General features: G+C 32.1%; 1 protein-coding gene and 1 long non-coding RNA gene across 6 annotated transcripts in view; one reads left to right on the forward strand and one right to left on the reverse strand.

Moving 5' to 3' along the window:
* Positions 1 to 98: 98 nt before the first annotated feature.
* The window catches only part of LOC106718655 (A disintegrin and metalloproteinase with thrombospondin motifs 16), a 102,159-nt gene continuing 89,299 nt past the window's right edge, over positions 99 to 12,958 (reverse strand). The window contains exons 7-17 of one of the 5 annotated variants that reach the window (XM_045684617.1): positions 11,344 to 11,479; positions 10,792 to 10,921; positions 8,066 to 8,208; positions 6,960 to 7,012; positions 4,975 to 5,101; positions 4,535 to 4,699; positions 4,228 to 4,344; positions 3,540 to 3,654; positions 3,182 to 3,297; positions 2,089 to 2,720; positions 99 to 942 (exon numbers count right to left, since the gene is read on the reverse strand). In XM_045684617.1, the coding sequence (XP_045540573.1) occupies positions 2,117 to 2,720; positions 3,182 to 3,297; positions 3,540 to 3,654; positions 4,228 to 4,344; positions 4,535 to 4,699; positions 4,975 to 5,101; positions 6,960 to 7,012; positions 8,066 to 8,208; positions 10,792 to 10,921; positions 11,344 to 11,479 (1,706 nt within the window). In that variant the 3' untranslated portion in view covers positions 99 to 942; positions 2,089 to 2,116. Of the gene's footprint in view, positions 943 to 2,088; positions 2,721 to 3,181; positions 3,298 to 3,539; positions 3,655 to 4,227; positions 4,345 to 4,534; positions 4,700 to 4,974; positions 5,102 to 6,467; positions 6,524 to 6,959; positions 7,013 to 8,065; positions 8,209 to 10,791; positions 10,922 to 11,343; positions 11,480 to 12,958 lie in introns of all 5 variants that reach the window. The other 4 variants (XM_045684616.1, XM_045684615.1, XM_045684619.1 and 1 more) reach the window with 4 other exon arrangements.
* On the forward strand, positions 8,112 to 9,587 carry LOC123722522. The gene is made up of 2 exons (XR_006756503.1): positions 8,112 to 8,187; positions 9,554 to 9,587. It is a non-coding gene; the product is annotated as an uncharacterized LOC123722522 (long non-coding RNA).

Consider the following 12,958-nt stretch of genomic DNA (forward strand, 5'->3'; position numbering starts at 1 on the left):
TTATATTTAGAATGAATTCAGTTTAAAACATAAATGATAAAAAAAATTTAATATTAACTAAGTCATAGTTCAACTAAGTTCAAAAAATGCGAACCAGTCGCCGAAAGCTCAGTTTTTATTAGAAAAAAGAGTTCTAATTAGATCTTTTATATAACTTCATAAAAGGCACTAATTGGCAGTTTCATTTTTTTATACTAAGAATATTTTATACAACCGTTTCTAAACGAACGTCCATAGACTAAAAAGAGAGTATTGCTCTATGATTCCAAAACCAAATCGCAAACACAACGGCTCCATGTCGGATACTCCGAACGTATTTATACGAAAGAAAAATATTAAAATATCCTAATGTACTTATAGTTCATTAATAGTTACACAATCACATTGTTATATCACTCACAGAACTGTGTCTGACACTTTTATAGTCACGTCTTCAGACACATTTTACACACGTACAAGTGCGACACAATCCCGCAATTACCCGCTGAATATTGATATACTTTTTAAAACCAAAAGTTGCCAGTATCAACGTCACAGATTAAAAACTTACTTCAGAAGTCCGACAAACTTATCTGAGCTTGTGGGCATAAGTCAAAAAATCCTTGTCATACTGTAGCTATCTAATCTTATGTGTGATTTTCTATATTTATAGTTTAACTTTAAAATATGATCTGAAAGAAGTATCTGCCCGAACTCCACTGATCGAAATAAGTTTGTCGCACAATAAGTATTTATAAATCGTTATAATGTATCGGCAATATTCTTGTGTACGGGTTTGCGCGCACATAACACAATCTGTATTTTAAGTAGGGGCTGGAAGTAGTGACTGGTATAGTGAAGACACCATGGCTTAAGGCAAAGACGGCGTAAGCACCACTAGTCTCGTCATTCCAGCGCAGCAGTCTTCAGGGTTTTGTCCGCTCGTTTCTTTAATGGCGGCTGCTGGGAACAGAACAATAATATTACTTTTAAAACTGAACGATAAAATCTACTTCTAAATTCAAAATTAACTTTATGGATGACAGGTTATTAAAAAGTTGAGGTTATTTTATTAACAGTACGTTTTTTATCTGTGGTAAATCAGCTGATTTGCCAGAATGACAAGTTATAACAGAAAACGGATAAAACACGTCTATTATGCTTTAAATTTAACCAAAGCCTGTAAATTAAGTTGCATCGTTTAATTTCATAAATTAGAAGTAATGTGCGTTGCCAGTGACAGAATAAAATATAACTACTTATACGTAGAATAGCTAAAAAGATTGTAAATTGATCCTGGATATATGGCTGTAAATGAAAGTGATGTAAATACTATACGAACAACTAAACTAATAGACGTTGAAATAAAAGTATATACAATATTTATAAGATCGTCAAGTTCATGCTCAAGAATATTGAGAAATATATACCGTTGACAGTAGGTTTTCCTCTGTTTTATAAAAACATACTGTTTTCTCCTATTTGCTTTCAAAGGACAGAAAACAATATGTACATATACAAGTGTCACTTGAAGTGGATTACACAAAGGTTTTTGATTTATCTACTTGTTGGGAAATGTTGGGTGAAAGCTTTGGACATGTATCGAAATGTTTTGGTAAGTATTTGAAGTATATATGATTTCATATACATGGTTTATTTATACACATGGTTTTGGTGGACGATTTGGTTGCAATCTGTTTAAAGAATTAAAAAAAAATCAGATTTAATAAAGGGTAACTTAACTGTAATGGGACTCTGAGTAGTATTTATCCAATATTAAAATATTTTATGCTTGGTTTATGTAAAGAGCATCTTTTCGAATACAGAAGATGTTGTGAATTGATTAATATTATGTCTTTGTATTAAACTAACTCTTTTTTATTTCAAATACCTCACATTTTATGTAAAATTAATCTGCATAATTTTTTATATTTTATCAGTCTACTTAAAATAAACTTTGAATAACAAATTGCAACCTGCGGTGTAATACAATAGTCATGTCATGTGAAATGTGCGAGAATCCAAAGTAAGATGTAGAAGGTATGAAATCCATATGAGGCGACTGGAAGATGATATCCATGCGGTCCAAACTCATTCTTAAAATCTTACCAATAAGTGTTAATTTGGCACATCTATCCTAAGTTTGTATCAATTCCCCGGAGGTAAGGTTCCTTTGGTAAGAGAAGACCAGTCTCGCTGGTTCTATTTGAACTTGTTGGGAATTTGCATCCGGTCTTATTGAGTTGTCACTGGCTTTTGATTGGGAATAATAAGTTCCTATCTTGAAGAGAGATTTGATTCCTTTGTCTGGGAATGGATTCTTAGTTGTTGGTTTAAAGTAACTGTCCAGTTCGTCCTTGTTGAAGAAACCATGTTTGGGAGATACTGTTTTTTCAATTGGTCTTAATGTTGTGAAATCTTTAAAGTCATATGGGCTTCTTGTGGTGGATATTGATATTCTTGGTAGAGTACTCTTTGTGACAGTTGTTTTGACACTGACAGTTGTTGGTTTTTCAGTTTTATACTCTGTGGTCTTCCATGGGTTGTAATAATTGTATTTGTAAGGCCTCTCTGTTGTTGTGGTGGTAGTTGTTGTTGTTGTTGTTGTAGTAGTAGTAGTAGTTGTTGTTGTTGCATTTTCTGCGTTTGTATTCTTTTTGTAACTTGAATAGTAGTTTTGTCGGTGTGTTACAGGTGGCGCTCGTGTGCTAGCTACGTATGGTTTTGTTGTGTCCCCGGTACTGTGCATGTGTTTGCAAAAAATAATTTATATTAGTAACTATTGTAATGTCTCCATAAAATCTACACCAACTGACTATTAAATGAGATAAGGTACTTCTCATTCGTTCGTCAGTATTGTGATTTGTAACATACAATGCAAAATTCCGTAGATTGAAAAATGTATTCCAGACACATTTTAGTACATCATTTACTCAAGAAATCTTTTATTTTTAACTTAAAGTTTAATGCAGGTACTCCGTTATACCTAAATTCGGTTTTATAATTACTAGAAGAGCACATCAGCATAAATTCTTCATTTAGAAAGTTGTATAATAGGAACTAAGAAAGTTCCTAGGACTCGTTTAGTAACAATTAAACAACTTTGAATGTGGCCATAAGTTAATATTTTAGAATCTTGTAAAAGTATGTAAAACAGTTTAATTTATGAATATTTTTAGCAATAAATGTTAATGACACAGACCTCGTGATGTTTCCGAAGAACGGGCTGGTGTCGGGGCGCACGTAGCTCGGCGTGTGCTGCGAGTAGTCGGGGATTATGTTCTCGTGCTCCGTTATACAGCGCCCGTTTATACAGTACTGGAATAATTAAGTGTTGCCAGTGTGTTGATCAGTAAATAATGGCCAGATAATGAAGAAAAGAAAATGAGATGAAACACCTTGTTGATATATATAGCAATTATTGCTATTGGGGTTATTGCTATATTTTTTCAAAGGCGCCATCTTTTGTTTAAGTATGAAGATATTTATTTCAGACCCTGGATGGTTGTACACTATGGCATGTATATTATCAAGTTTCAAGTTTATAAAAGAAGTTTTACCTGTCCATCCCCGCACGGCGAGCCCTCAGCTGCAGGTCTATACGCCACACAGTAGCCACTCGCAGCGTCGAAACAGAACAGCTGTGCGCACACGCGCTCATCTTTGAAACAAGCGCTGGAATCACAAACATCAGGCGAATAAACCTTTGTTTCAAACTAAAAGGAAGCAAAGTTAAAAAAGTATAAGTACGAAGAAACATCATAGTACATACCAAACAACATAAGTAACTATGGAAACCGCGAGTTCGCCCGTTGGATTTAAAAAAGCTAACTTAAAAATATAATGCCTATCGCAGCTAGGAATAGTGTAGCTACCCAACGGTGAAAGTTTCAAATTGGTTCATTACTTTCGGAGCCTATTCAGTATAAGCAAACAATCACATCTTTCCCTCTTATATTAGTATACATAAGTAACAAATGAGAAGTGATATTACGGTTCATTTAACCTTAGCAAAATCAAACTAAATAGTTACTAAAATTGTATCTTTGTAACCAATAAACTAAAAAGTTACCGAGGTAGTTTCTTAATAACGCAATGCATCACATAGTTACTACACTTTTATAAACCAATAAAACGAACGATAAAGATACAACGAGGACGAACAATAAAACGTTGTGATACTGTGACTGTTAAACTATTTCCTTCTATAACTAATTAACTAAAACAGTTATATGATATGACATAAACCTGGTGCCTCTATCCTTGCGGCATTGCGCATCCAGAGTGAGCAGTCGGCCTGGCAACACCCGCGGCAGTGAGTCGTCCTCGTGCGGCGAGTTGTACAGGCATGTCGCCGTGTCACCACTGGAATTAAAAGATAAATCAAGAAAGTTCTTTAAGAATAACTGCAGAATTGTTAAATGGTCACTAATGTGCAACTTTAAGCTCAATTCGGCCACACATACAAAATGAGATTCAATCTTAAAATATAAATACCATTAGATAGATTAGATAATTTTGTTACGATTTTAAATTAAATAAAAACGATACTCACTTTAAAAAGTGATGGAAGCTCTGAACACTGCATGGCGACCATCTGAACCCTTTCTCGGTGTGCCTGAGATCCGACATGATGAAGCCGTCCTCCCATCTGCATTTCTCTGCGCCAGGACCACCGAGATACGATGGAGGCGGGCTACCGTCGTGCACTGCTCCTAATCTGAAAATTAAAACATACAAACTTAGTACCCAAACTGCATGAATAATGTTACCCTAATTTTTTTATTACCATTGGTCCCTTGAGAAACTTAAAGGGGTCTGATTATAATAGTTAAATGTCATTTCACGTGATATTTAGGCCCTTCGAACACAAGGCAACAAAAATCTTCGAAACCAATATTGCATACTTGCGTCGCGAGTATCGCGTACTCGCGCGATTGGCAAGTAATATAATTATTTTTTTACTATAAATTACTTTGTAAAAACAATACTTACAAATGGCCGACTTCGTGCGCCGCTACGATAATTCCGGAAAAGCCACCGGTGTCCTCAATTATAGCAACAGAGTTCACTTTTTCTAATCTCTTGTTGACAACACACGCTCCGCCCACATATGCGAAACCTGTTCGTTTTCATTATTATTAAAATATAGGTAGAAATAAATAATAAGAGAGTGTAACTACTGGCAACATTAATATTTTAATTTTCAAAATAAAAAATAAATAAAACCGTCAAAGACTAATTTATATTTTACATTTACGAATTATCAAAGAAAAGTGAGAATAAGTAAAAAACTGTAAGGCAATGTAACGATCAATGGGAAATAAGGAATTAATGACAATGTAGGGTAGTTGAAATTTGATGTAATTTTTAAAGTGGAAATGTAGGTACTTACATGACATGTTTGAATATGTGGATATAGAAAAGTATCAAGAACTAAATACGAAATTTAATAAGTATATAAATACTGTCTAATGTTAGTCATGCAAAGCTATAATAAATACATTAATTATTGAGATCCAATCGCCGCTTTATACTAAATATATGTCTTATTAACTATATAGTTCCTTTACCGCTTATTTATAAAGCTCTATTTATATAATTTAAAAAGCATGCAGCTTTTTTTAAAAACTACATAACATTATCTACATTACAGCATGCAGTTTCTAATTGAAAAAAAGTTAATGTCAATAGTGGCCAGTACCTTTTTCAATTAAGTACATTTTTTATCTGTAAGTCATCAGCCTACATGAAATTTCTATAATTATTTAGTCTATGAACGTATCAGTCATATGTTTTAAAATTAAGTTGCATTTTTTAAAACTTTTAAAATAGCGTTTCGTAACTTTGCAAAGACATTTCTTTATTTATATTGTCTAGATACTTCAGTCATATTTTCTTTTAATTTATTGCACAGATAATCGATGTAGATCGTTTCGATGTAATTGGATGTCCTGCAGATGGGTAGGTCTGTGTCCTCGTGTCATTTAAGTAAGGTAGGGCCGACTGGTCTGTGCGTTTACGCAACTTTCTTATTACTATACGATGTTCTAGTGATCTTTTCAAACGGTCTGCGTAAACCAATCAATATTTCGTAACAAATAGATGGGTAATTTGTAATTTACTACAATAACATGCAAAATAAAGTTACTATAATACGTATAAGCTGAACAACGCATGCTTTTACAATATACTGTACGTACAAGTCATTTACAACGATGAAGTCATATCTAAAAAAAGTAATAAATAATTTATAATGGTCATAGACGTGAAGTGATACCTAAATATTTGATAGAATATCTATATACATGAGAAAACAATAAGAAATCAACTAATAGACTGCTAGAGATAGATATTATTGACAAGTGCAGATGCAGTCATGGAATTGGGTAGTGGATATTGCGGTAAGGGATATGAACCCGTAGTGACGTGTACAGAGGAGTGGGATTTGAATGAGGCGTGCCCATGAATGTACGAATCACGCGTACCTGCTGTCCCCCTATTGCACGCATCGTTTGCATATTGTCTCCTGCACATGTCTAGTCTGAAAGCGATTGAAATAAATCATACTGAATAAGTTTCTATCAAATGCATCCCTGTCTCTATCAAGAGTAGGGTAATGTCGGCTTTGTTATATGAATATACCCACAATAGGTACCTCATGCGAAACAAAGTCTCTGTCAAAACAGTCTGGTTTCTGTGTAAGCGGCCGTTGTTACGTAAACGTTTGCCAATATTTTACTTTCAAATTTTTTATGCAATTGCATATTTTAAATTTAAAAATATGTATACTTTTTACTTTTGCATTAAAAAATTTAAATGTAAAATATTGTCTATGGAAACATTCAGCGCCATTACCGATTCCTTTACCTTTAACATTAAAATAATTAAGCCGAAATTATTTGACTTTTAAGCTTCTGTTAATGCTGATTTATTTTCCCAGCCGTAGACCTATAAACATCTTTTTAAAATAAATTTACCAGCGGTGCCTTTCGTGCAGCGACCACCCTTCCGTCGCCGGCACATGTCATACCTGCATGTGAAATTACGTTAACCATCTTCACAATACTTCGTCTAAGTCTAATCAGACAGCAAATTAAAAAAAACATGTATCAAATTCCAAACAAATTTAATAATGGCGCCAAATTTTAAAACACCTACGATTTATAAAATATGAAACATACTTACCTATCTCCAATCTTGGTTATGCACGAAATTAATAAATCATGAAATTAAGTCATTTTGCAATAGAAATAGACGCAAGTCAACCATAAACAACAAATCATGGTGGTGATTTTTGTGGTCAATTTAAAATTGCATTGGTGAAAGTTTTTATTTAGCCAGAGAACTGAATTTAAGACGAATTATTTGACTATTGAATATACAATTATTTGTTCAAACGATAATATCATATGGTCAATCTGGCCATGATATTATCGCTAAACAATTTTCCATATAATGTAAAATTTATGTAATTGCACATATAAAGTAATTAAAGTGACCTTATTTGCAATTCATAGGTAAAGTATATAAATTTACATAAAGTCATTTATTTAAGCGACGGTTTCCCACAGTATACTATATTTAAACATCGATATCGTGTTTACCTAAATTCAGAAATCATAAATAAATTATTGTTGCAAATAGACTATTAACATTTCAGTTTATTGCCTTGTTATTAAAGTATCTTCATATCTTGTTTCATAATTTAAACTTTGATGTACAAATTTCTCATAAATATACCATAGTAGGTTATTGACAAACATTTTCTTGATTTTCCGTTCACACTTTTAACTAAATCTTAATTATCTGTACAGGGAGTAACAAATTGGAACCTTGATATTTTTGGCTTTAAATACTATGACAATTATTTGAATAATTTAACAGCGCACATTAAAAAAATACTTTCTTGATTTAAAGTTAAATCTTAAGTATGAATTTTTATCTTTTGATATAAGAGATTAATAACAAAATTGTGACAGTTGGTCCGAGTACATCCAGAAACGAAATCTTTAAAACACCAAGACTTGCTGAAAAGAATTGAATGTTCTACATTACTTTGTCTATGATTTAAAAAAAAACTTACTTCGTAATAGCAACAGCGATATCGTAGACCGGCAGCCGCCGCTCTCTGAAGAGATACTTGCCCATGTCTGTGAGCGCAGCTGCCGAGTCGATAGCGTCGCGGCCAACTCGATTCCTTTCCAGGTAAGGTGTGGCATCACGACCCTGTAACCGAATATGTTTACATAAGAGAAATCCTTTACTATAGTAAGAGTAAGACTGAATGTGGCAGAGTAATGGAGATTGATTAATTAGTCCCCTGACTGATTTCAGTAATAATGAATGAATAAATCGATACGACGTAATAGTTTGTGGTTGGCATTCCTAAACCTTTCGACCTCAATGGCTATGTTCAATGAGCAATGTGCCCTGCCCATTGCCAATTATATTGAGTACCTAGTTCTACAGAAAATGTCTGTTGATTTTCTGTTTCGGACTGCTACATACAATATAAAGTGAAAACTCATTTTGAAAATAAATCTTATAAAAATGTCCTAGATACGAAACAAAAATTGCTTACATAACCTAATAAATAAATTTAAATTCTATTATGCATCACGTGTATTTGTAATTTTATTAATATCGAACTCACGTGGCAACGGGACAAGTTGCAACGTGATGATTAACAAAACTTTCCTGACCTTGAATAATCGAAAATTATTTATCTGTATATTTTCTATCTCATAGATCAAACTAGTTTCAGAGGCGACAGACGGTAACTAATATTTTCACAGAACTGATATTCAAAAAACAATGAAATAATTTCAACGATCTTATTAACAATGCAGATGTCACAGATTTATTCAATTATTCAAATTTCCGAACGAACAGGTTTCGATTTCATCAATAACATTTTCTTCACTTCGCAAATCTTTGATTAATGGTAATAAAGCGCTCGGTACAATAGCTGCAAATAAAATATTACCAGTTGCTTGAGATTTTAAATAATATAACTTATTGTTCAGAAATTATAATTTGACGGGAGGATTTATGTAGATTCGGAGTCGTAGATTAAGATTATTATGATTGATAAAAAAATCTTTAAGTTGGTAAATCATAAGGAATGTAAATTAATAAAATTTCAAAAATAAATAACTACGAAGTTAAAATATACAACAAAATAAAATTTAAATGATTAGCTGCGTCAAATATGTGTGTCAAAAAAAGCTAGTGGGATTTGTATATAAATTATATATACTAGAAAGATTTAATTATCCCCAAAATATTATCTGCACTTTGGTTTATATTAAACACATTTTGTTAACATCTTTGTCGCAAAAATTTAAAAAATATATCTACCGTGTTGGCTGTATGATATTGACCTTTATCCAAAATTTTAAAAAAAATAGTAAACATTGAATTGGCGGATTTAGAGCGTACGTAAAAAAGGTTATAAATAAAGATGGCTAGTGAAACAGTGTTAAAATATTTACAAGATACGAATAGACCGTATTCTTGTGCCGATGTCACAGTAAATTTGAGAGGGGCTTACACAAAGTCTGTTATACAGAAAACATTGGACGCGTTGGCTGAGGCGGGAAAAATAAAATGTAAATTATATGGCAAACAAAAAGTTTATGTTGCTATACAATGTGAAGATACACAAGAAATTAGCGATGTGGAAGGTATTTAATAAAATATAAGTCATATTTTTACAGTTAACCTAAAAATAATAAATAAAAATTAATTTTATTCACATGGAAATTTTAATACATATCGATTTGTGATAAGCATTAACAATAGACTAAAATTAATTATTTTTTTATACTTAAGTTCATATGCTTGATATTACATGGATTTCTACACTGAAAACGACACCATTTATTAAACGAGAAAATGGAATTCTAACTTATGACATTTTTCTATTATGCTATCGCCAACCAGTACACGTTTTAGTGTTGAAAAGAACATCTGTTAACAAATCATTAATTTTCATAAACCGGTTCATTAAATTGTTTATCGATTTAACGTAAATCGAGATTGTTCTTTTCTTAAATCGATTTTTAAACAAGGTCATGGTTTTTTTCTCGCAGATTATGATTCGCAAATTAAAGTCGTCACCCAAGAACTGGCCGAAAAGAATAACGTGTTAAAAGAATCAGAGTCGAAACTTAAAAAGTTACTATCAACGCCTACAACGGAAACTGCTAATTCACAGATAAGCGAAAAGAAAAATAATATAAGCCATTTAGAAAATAAATTGGAATCGTTGCGTTCTTCAACTGAAGTTATAAGTGCGGATGCTAAAAAAGCTATAATAGATAAACATGCGGGACTTTTAAAGGAATATAGGTATATTTTTAACAAAATTAATTTCTGAAAGACATAGAATATATATAATTTGTGTTTCACTTTTTTGACTTTAATATTTTTTTTAGAAAACGTAAAAGGCTCTGCACTGACATGATAGAAGCTGTATTGGAAGGTTATCCGAAATCCAAGAAGAATTTTCTAGAAGAACTCTGTATCGAAACAGACGAAATGGTTAATTTTAAATTAATATCACAACAATAGAATAAAAATTATAATAAAAAAAAAATAACTATTAAATGTTTTTATCACAGTGATGGTGTTTCATTATAAAATAATTTTTTTAATATAATAGGTGATAAAAATAATTACCGTGGATTTCTGAGACCATAATCTCTGTATAAAACATATCGTCATCTCTGTTAACAAAACACAGATAACAATATGTTTTCAACCCACGGTATAGTCTTCGTTAAGTTGCAAAAACAAAGCACTTACCCTAGATATAATAATACCGGCGATGGATATACGTATTCTGGGCCCCTTAAGCAGTTTGTATCGCAAGTCGACGCCATTCCAAAACGATACGAAGTAACGCTTGATTTGAACATTGTCACCGCCATGTAATCTGAAATTAATGTTACGATTCATGATTATAATCCTTGGTTTACATTACTCCAGTAGCGCTCAAAATCAGCGCTGGCATACAACTGGCATAATGTAAACACTAACTGTCGCCAGTGGGCTAAACCAGTCCGTGCCAGACAAGCTTTACTGTCTTACTGTACTGACATAATGAAAACTAGACATAATTCTAATAAATATGAAAATGGTATTTGTTAGCATACCGTGTACATGACTTCGGTGTTTTTTTTTTCAAGAAATCCTTTCATAGAACACACTAAAGGACAAATTATATACATTTTTAACTTGTAAATACACACAACGTACAAAACACCTTTGGATTTTCTATTTACCTTTTTAAAGCTCATATATAAAGACTGTACAATAACTATCAAGTAACATGTAAAAATGAAAGTATTGTAAAACCTGTATCCATCATAATCCACAATGACCAGGATCTCCGGGTAGATAACGTATGGGGCTTCTCGTTTTTGCCTGCTGTGAGACTCTGTAGACCGCTTCCGTCTGTATCTCTTGCCAATATGATCCGGCTCCATGAATGCTGGAACAAAAGTTAACATCAGTACTAGCGGTTTTTGAAATTACAATCAATTTTAATCACTATTAATATCTAGTTAACCATGTAATGTGTGATTTAAAACTTTCTTCAAAAAAACCTCCAACACAGTTTGCAACACAGGCGTGAAATTGAAGTTGTGTTCACCAAATACGGACCTAGTCTAGATTTATACTTTAACACCCATTAATTAAGTTTAAACAATTTTAAGAGGAATAAAAGTATTTCTATACCAAATAAAAAAAAAATTGTCTATTGCTATATTAAAATTGTAATTTTCATAAATTACCAAATTTTCAATATCATATAACTTTCGACAAAGACATAGACATTCTCATTTACAGATTAATAAGAAACATCGAATCTACGAATTTATAATATAAATGACGTAAGACCGGTCTACGACTTGACCTTATGACCTCCGCTCATAAAGTTTAGATTTTAAACATTTTTATTACCTATTTTGTTTCTGGCAACACTAAAATACATCGAATTACAATTTATAAGCACAACTGAGATGTTTTAAAAACATTTATTGTGCACATTAAAATATTTTCCGCAATAGGAACTGATAACTGAAATATTTAAATTTACTATTATGGATTTCTAATAAATATAATCAAGATACATTTTATAAGCAACTTAAATTTGGTAATAATCAACACTGGCCACTATATGTCACCTTTGTAATTTGTAAAATGGACTACATCTTTCGAGACTGCAAGAAAGATTGAATATTTTCAAACTTTTTTGAAGGCTAAGAAAGCAATTACAATTCTTCTGATAATTGCAATTATGACTACTTATTACAATCTTATTTTATTATATTATAAAACAGTTTAACAGTTATTAATAGATCCGGCTATGACTACAAATCTATAGAACTTGAATCGTTTAAAGGATAAAATACAACGTAGTCTGATAACAAAACAAAAGGTGTTGAACTTGAATGTTTCCGTTCATTTAGTCTGTTACAATAAATAGACGGGGCGGTTTATTTGCATTCATTGTTAATTAGGTCCGGTAACATAATCCGGCTACGAATCATATCTAGTCCCTACACTTTGACAGATAATAATCAAGTTCCGGCGGCCATTTTGCATAAATTGACATATTAGTGAGAGTGCCTTTCCCGCCAATTGAGCATAGATTATGGTCCTAAAATGCAAAATTCATCGAAACTATAGCCTGCATCTAATAGTAATCTAAAAAAAAAATTATAGACATATTTAAAAAAATGGTGTACTTTACAAAATTTTTCAGTTTAAAAAAAACGAATTGTTATAATTATTACGTTAATAAGAAACTATTTCTATAAATAAATTTTTCAATGAAAATGTAAGTTTTGATGAATATTTTTATGACAATATAGTTCCTACAGTGGAAACCCACGGCAACATAGAAATGGTGCCTCTCAAAATACTAGTTAAATCACGTGATATGTGGATATTCGCGCACAGACCG

This window comes from Papilio machaon, chromosome 26, assembly GCF_912999745.1.
Source record: "Papilio machaon chromosome 26, ilPapMach1.1, whole genome shotgun sequence".
In the NCBI taxonomy this organism is placed as follows: Eukaryota; Metazoa; Arthropoda; class Insecta; order Lepidoptera; family Papilionidae; genus Papilio; species Papilio machaon.